The sequence below is a fragment of the Oratosquilla oratoria genome, chromosome 36 (assembly GCF_046742065.1).
Source record: "Oratosquilla oratoria isolate Oo_2021 chromosome 36, ASM4674206v1, whole genome shotgun sequence".
In the NCBI taxonomy this organism is placed as follows: domain Eukaryota; kingdom Metazoa; phylum Arthropoda; class Malacostraca; order Stomatopoda; family Squillidae; genus Oratosquilla; species Oratosquilla oratoria.
Genome location: NC_134812.1, coordinates 4,370,946 through 4,377,930, shown reverse-complemented (window position 1 = coordinate 4,377,930; position 6,985 = coordinate 4,370,946). Strand labels below are relative to the sequence as shown.

The 6,985-nt window shown below is 41.1% G+C and overlaps 1 protein-coding gene across 6 annotated transcripts in view; it reads right to left on the bottom strand.

Moving 5' to 3' along the window:
• Nucleotides 1-641: 641 nt before the first annotated feature.
• Nucleotides 642-6,985, bottom strand: part of LOC143018874 (ras-related protein Rap-1-like) — a 147,503-nt gene continuing 141,159 nt past the window's right edge. For all 6 annotated transcript variants that reach the window (XM_076174423.1, XM_076174424.1, XM_076174428.1 and 3 more), the window contains 2 exons: nt 4,325-4,453; nt 642-2,484 (listed from right to left, as the gene is read on the bottom strand). In XM_076174423.1, coding sequence (XP_076030538.1) covers nt 2,236-2,484; nt 4,325-4,453 — 378 coding nt within the window. In that variant the 3' untranslated portion in view covers nt 642-2,235. The remainder of the gene's footprint in view (nt 2,485-4,324; nt 4,454-6,985) is intronic.

Here is a 6,985-nt window from a genome sequence, read left to right as displayed (position 1 = left end):
CAATGGGTGAGATGCCGGGATGACCCGTCACCCAGGAGAAGCCAAAAAACGAGGGAGAGGTGGTGAGAGTGAAGTGGGGATGAAATGGGTGGGAGTGAATGTATGCCATTGACTTTGGCTACCTCTCTTGTAAGGGGGAAAAAGCTCTTGGTATATGTATGTATACTTGAAGGAGTTGACATATTGGGTCAATCAAAGGTTACCGAGATAAACAAATGTGTGTTGGATGGGTGGATGTCTACCTGAAATCTATTAAGCAGGAAGAAACCTCTATTACTCTGGATTAATTGCACTCACCCCAATGTAATTGCCACACATTTACATACATAACATACCAATGGCTTCAACCTTACAAGGGAGGTAGCCAAAGTCAGTCATAAATCCATTCCCACCCATTTCATCCCCACATACTCAACTCTAATTCAATTCACAACCCCTTCTTCTCTCTTTTCTTGGCTCCTCCTGGATGATGTCATCCCTGCATCTTGCCCACTGCCCTGGGTCAGAAGCAACGCAGCAAGACAACACATCCAGAGCAAGGACGTTTCATTTAATTGTAAATGTGTGGTACATCCTTGCTGTGGTTGTACCACACACTCAAAAACCATAAATGTCAATTGGAGAGGTAAATAAAACATCTGTATTTGTACATATGATATATTTCACGTCATGAGAATAAACAAATGATAAAGCTTTTTTCCTTCAGATATCCAAAGAAGCCAGTGGCAACGCTGGTTTGAAAATGGTTTTCTATCACAAAATCAACCCTAGAAATATGAAATGTAACCACAACATAAAAAATATAACCATTTGGTTTATGGGACTAACAAGGCAACATCAACAGTACGTGAAGACTGTTCTTCTCTGTAGTCGTATATACCAGCATATGGCTTTTATGGGTTATATTTCTGGAGGCAATGCAGAGCTTACGACTTAACTCTATTTCATAAAAAGTGGTACTTTAGTAGAAAACAAATATCAGACAACTGAACTCTTATTATGAAGCATCCTGCTCGTCCTGTAGCCTCGTTCTGCGTGGAGTTTGTGATGCTGGTGGAAATGGGAGTGAGGGCGGGAAGTAAGGAGGTGACGCTAATCCCATACTACCACAGATCTAACACCCACACAATGCCAAGCACCAGCAAAAAAGGAGTCGTCTTTCTCTCGTTCTCTATTTATCTGACAAGGGTTTTGCACACAGCCGCCTTTACACCAGGTCTTACAGTACAGGCAACCTATGTACACACAGACTTACACCATCCTCAGAGGGCAAGTAGGGAGAAAGCAGGCTACTGTAAGAACACACAAACACCACATTTTTTTGGATTACTGTTAATGTGGAACATTTACCAGTTATCGATACATCCCAATGTAATGGGCACCAGAATCAGACCAAGTCTTTGCAAAGAAATTACATTAGGTCCCTTGCTGATGCGGTTGTGCATAGCCACGTTATGTTATGTTATGTATGTTATGTTATGTTATGCAAGTTAACTAATGGAGTAGGGGGGTGAGGGGGGGTTCTGTCTAAGTTGAGAGTACAAAAACCATGGTATCATTCACTGTCGAAACATCAGACATACCAATCCAACTACAAGTTCAGCAAATGGCTCACCAGAAGGGTTTCACTTTACTTTTTATCTCTTCCTTTGCAGAGAGGTTAGTGAAAAAGGAATACATCATCCTTCTATTCTTCTTCTTTTTTTGTGCAGATTGTTAGAAATAGTCGACTAGCTTCCCTTTGGACATTCAATTCACTATCGTTTTGTAAAACAACTCTACTGGAGCACAAATGGAAGGCATAGATATACTGATTGTTCAGCAACTCTTGCACACATAAATGTAAAGTTTATAATACAGAAGATCTTCAAGTCTTGTCCATAAATATCTTGGTAAATTACCATCATCCTTAATTCTGGAAAATTATATTATGACCTGGAAAGTTACACATACACCATGGCACCATTATGGGCCAAAAACTGTTAATCACATGATGCTTAAATTCCACATCGTCCCTCCCCTGTAAGCTGTGTTCAAAGTGCGACCTGGCACTACTCACGAAGACGTTGTGTAAGCCCTGGTGGCACAAGCTGAGAAACCCAAGTGGAATGCATTGTTTCCATACAGAGTATACAGGAGAATGCTAGGAATATAATGTGCCAGGCCCACTCTCAACAAATTCAATCCAGGCAAAAGGACGAAAACATCAACTCCTAATCTGGTTTTAACTTGTCCTTACAAAATGCCACACCTTACCCTCCTGCCTTGCTGCTTGTTTCGACCCCTTTCTGGAGACTTACGGTTGATTTGTCGAACAAGGTCATAAAAGATCTCATTAACATTAATTTTGGCCTTTGCTGAGGACTCCAGGAAGGCACAGGAGAAAGACTTGGCTAGGTTTAGTCCTTGGTCCTTCCCCACCACACGTTCATCTTCTAGATCACACTTGTTACCCACAAGAATCATGGGCACATCATCAGTGTCCTAAGGGAAGAAATAAAAATGTATATAGTCATTGTCCTATAACACATATTGCTTTGTATTGTTACCTTAAACCTCATAAAAAATCTTAATGAATAAAATGTGAGAGCTATAAACCAGGGGAATAAATGTGGTTAAAAAGTATGGTGATAAGATGTACAAGGGGAGAGGATGGCAGCAAATTGGAAGTATTAACCCCTTCCATACGGTGCCGCACACGTAGGCGTCATGAGGAGCAAGTGGATTCGCGACGCTGCCATATCGGCGTCTTGATTATATTTATTGTAGTCGCCCCTGTGTTTTTACATTCTCCCAAATGCGCCCTGAATCCCATTCTCTGTGGTTTTCAAAATTCGCGGGTGAAAGAGAGAACGATCGATATAAGCGGTGACTATATTTTATGATGCGAGTATTAATACGACACATCATACGGCTGGCATTGGCTGCTGCCCGCGAGATTTAAGTCCCGTACTGAAGTGGTTAACCTCTTTGATACGAGTCATTATCTTGAGGCAGCTTGAGCTGCCTGATGTACCAAAATGAATCACAATGCTTGCATTATAAAATATAAAGTTTTCACTCAATGTTATTAACCTGAGAAAAAATTATCAGGCCAGTTCACAGAACATAGGGGTAACTCAGCTACAACTACAAAATAAATATAATGAAGACGTCAATGTCCTCACATACCCAGATGCTCCTCATGACAACTACGCAGGCATCCATCATCATATCAAAGGGGTTAAAGGAGAGACTGAAGAAAGTAAATAGCTTTAGATACTTGGGGGTGAATGTGGCAGGAAAGTGAGAAGGAGGTGGAGGTAGAATGTAGTCTCATGCTGCCCAAAACCTGTGCCTGAGATTCATTTTAGTACATTTTTTTTTTTTTGCCTGAGTAGGGGATGAGCTAACAGATGGAGTGGTAGGGAAACTCAGGATGCTAGACAAGAATCTTAGTGGAGATGATGTTGGAAATGTGTTTAGAAAGGAGACAATGATAGCAAACAGCTTTTAAGAAGATGGCCATGCATAAGTATACATGGGAAAGTATGCAATAGAAGGAACTTAAAAAGTAAATATGGGTAAAATTAAGGTGATCTGTAGAAGAGGTATAGGTGGCAGTAAGCTGGAAGCAAGTCTTGGAGAGGTTAGAGGAAGTGGATGTTTAAATATATGTATGCAGTATGGAATGGAGGAGAGAGAGAAACATGAGGGAAGTAAGAAAAGGTCTTTAGGAAATGACAGGTGTCATAAGAAATGGATATCTAAGGCTGAATGTGAGCAAGACTATGAAGGGGTGATTGTGTCTACAACAGGGTATGAGGCAGAGACTTTTAATTTATGGGAGAAAGGATACATTTAAATGTGCGAGATTAAGTGTGTGAAGTATGGTGGGTGTTACAAGTAAAGATAGAGTGAGATATGAGGAAGAGAGTAGGGGTGGAAAGAGACATGTGACATGAGAAATAGGTATCCAAGGCTGGATGCGAGCAAGACTGTATGAAGGGGCGATTGTGCCTACAACAGTGTACAAGGCAGACTTTTATGGGAGACAAAGGAGACATAGGCTTTCATCCACCCTTATACAGGAGGAAGCCAAAAAACAAATGCATAAGAACCAACCCCACCCATTCCATCCCATACATACTCCACTCCCCTCTACCCTCTTTCTTATCTTGGCACCTCCTGGATGACGGGTCATCCCTGCATCTTGTCCACTGCAAGACAGCACATCCACAGCAAGGCCGCTTCATTAATTCAGCAACCCCCCCTCTCCATCCCATCATGTAGAAAAGGAGAAGACACCCTTGTTATACTTTAGTGAACAAGATGAACCTCTTACCTTTACTCTAAGAATCTGTTCACGGAGGTCTTGAAGATCATTGAATGTGCTTTGAGCCGTAATGCTATACACCAACACAAATCCTTGTCCATTCTTCATGTACAAGTCTCGCATGGCAGTGAATTGTTCCTGGAAAAGAAAGAAAAATTTAGCCTCTATAATTTGGTAACTGTAAAGGAAAACCCTAATCACACACAATTGGTAACCAAAGATTAAGCCATTGGGTAAAACCAGTAAAGAAAATACCAATGCATGCACATACATACAGGGGGAAAGAGGATATTCACAAAACCTATCCCTTATACACTAAGAAACAATGCAGCTCATACATACATATACCAAAGGCTTTTTCCCTCTTATAAGGGAGGTACCCACAATGCAGCTAAAGAAATGAGAATTAAAGAAAAGGACATTTTTATCACTATTTTCACTAGACTCAACCTGTGCTTTAAACATACTGACTGAGCCAGACCAAGAGATATGGATAAGATGCGAAGACAAACTGATGGTGATTGATGATGCCGATGATAACAATGACTATGCCAACAATGGTGACAATTATTATCATGATGATAAAAACGTGGAGCAAAACGGAATGAAAAGTGCTGCAGGCCAAGGGGTGAGGTGAATATAAGGAGGCAAAAGGAGGGAAGGTGTTGATAAGGAAAGTTGTAACCAAGCAAGAGGGGGAGTTCTTACAATTCAACATGTTCAGCACTCGAGAGTGACAGCAATAGGAAAAAGGATGGCATAAAACAGCACAAAATACCCACACAATATGTGACTAGTGTGGTCTGTCACATAGCAATGTTACATAAATGATTGTGGCTTGCCTGCAAAATCAGTGAACTATGGCACTCAATTTACTTAGGACACAATTCACACTCGTACTCTAGCAACAGGATCTCCAGTTATATTGCATTTGTCCAATTTGCAAAACTGAATAATTTGTAATTGTGTGTTCCCTTGTTCCCTCATGCGAGAAGTGACCAGGAAATGTGGACATGTGTACTCTGTTGCATTTCATGTCTTGGTACATCCATGTGATGCATGGTACCCATAGCAAAATCTACTTCAGTGACTTGTTTAGCTTAGTCTCCAATTTGTGTACAGTATTGGCATTGGGTAATGGCAGACATGTAGTTCTAATTATGTAAAGTGGGGGAGGGGGTGCTCATGTGTAAATGATATTTTGATGTAGCATGAAGGGATTTCTCCTTCTCTTTTTCTGCATGAGGGGATGGAAAGGGGAAGATAAGTGATCAAGTGAAGCGGCCTTACTGCATTGTGTTTGACCCAGGGCAGTTGGCAGATGCGGGGATGACCAGTCATCCATGAGGAGAAAGAATAAAGGAGACTGCAAGATACCATAAGGCCTACACCATGCAGTTCCATGTCCATTACCACCTGTCATCCCCATCTATAAAGTTCCCCGACAGTTTCTTAAAACAGCCAATAGTTTCAGCGCTCACTACATGGTTACTAAGTCTATTCCCTTCATTGACTACCCTATTAGTAATCCAGTTCTTGTCTATTTCCATCTTAAATCTAAATTTGTGCAATTTAAATCCATTACTGCTTGCATCACCCTTGTTAAAGCCTTTGATCCACTAAAACACCTTTATCAGATCACCCCGCACCAAGTATTTCCAGAGTGAGGGTTATGGTGCCTAAGCCTCTCCTCGTATGGTAAATTTCCGAGCCCATGTATCATTTTGGTCATTCTCCTCTGTACTGATTCAAGCGAACTGATGTCCATTCCATAGGACAGAGACCAGGACAGAGACCAGAACTGTACCACATAGTCAAGGATGGGTCTAACTAATGCCAGATAGTTTGATAATTACCTCCACACTTCTATTCGCAACCACCCTTGCAATGAAACCTAATGCTCTGATAACTTTATTCCTGGATTTAAGGTCAGGATTCACTAGAACTCCCAACTCTCTCTCACACTCAGTTTTATCTATAAACATATGATCTAAGCTAGATCTGCTTTCAGGGTTCAGTAGTCCCACATTTAACACACTACACTTTGAGATATTGAACTCCATTTGCCATTTTACCGACAATGTCAATTTGTAAGATCTTCCAGTAGAATTTTGGTATCTGCTGACCTAACTTGGCATCCTATTTTAGTCTCGTCCACAAACTATCACCACTATTAATCCCATTGTCAAAGTCGTTTATATACATAATGAACACTAAGGGACCCAAAACCAAGCCCTAGGGAACTCCACTAGAAACACTACCACATTTGGATTTTACACCATTTATGGTGACCCCGCTGTTTTCTGTCATTGATCCAAGCTCTAAAGTCAAGGTAAATAACATTGTAACTATCATTGTTATCAGACACCTAGAGTAGAGATGGGAGGGGGGAAAAGGGTGGTGGAGGAAGTGAAGTGGGTGGGAATAGGTACATGCTTCTGATTTAGTTACCTCCCTTATAAGAGGTAAAAAGCTCTTAGTAAAGAGATAACTTACGAGCCAAGTAGTTTAGTGTTACTACTTGGGCACAAAGTCAGAGTGGGAGCAGAGTGAGCCCTGCCAATAGTTTGAGCCAAGGGCATATTACATTAAATTCCTTGCTTCAATAACCTTCTATAAGGCAAGCACCATCATAACCCTCTCTGAGAAGGGCAGTTTATTACATTAACC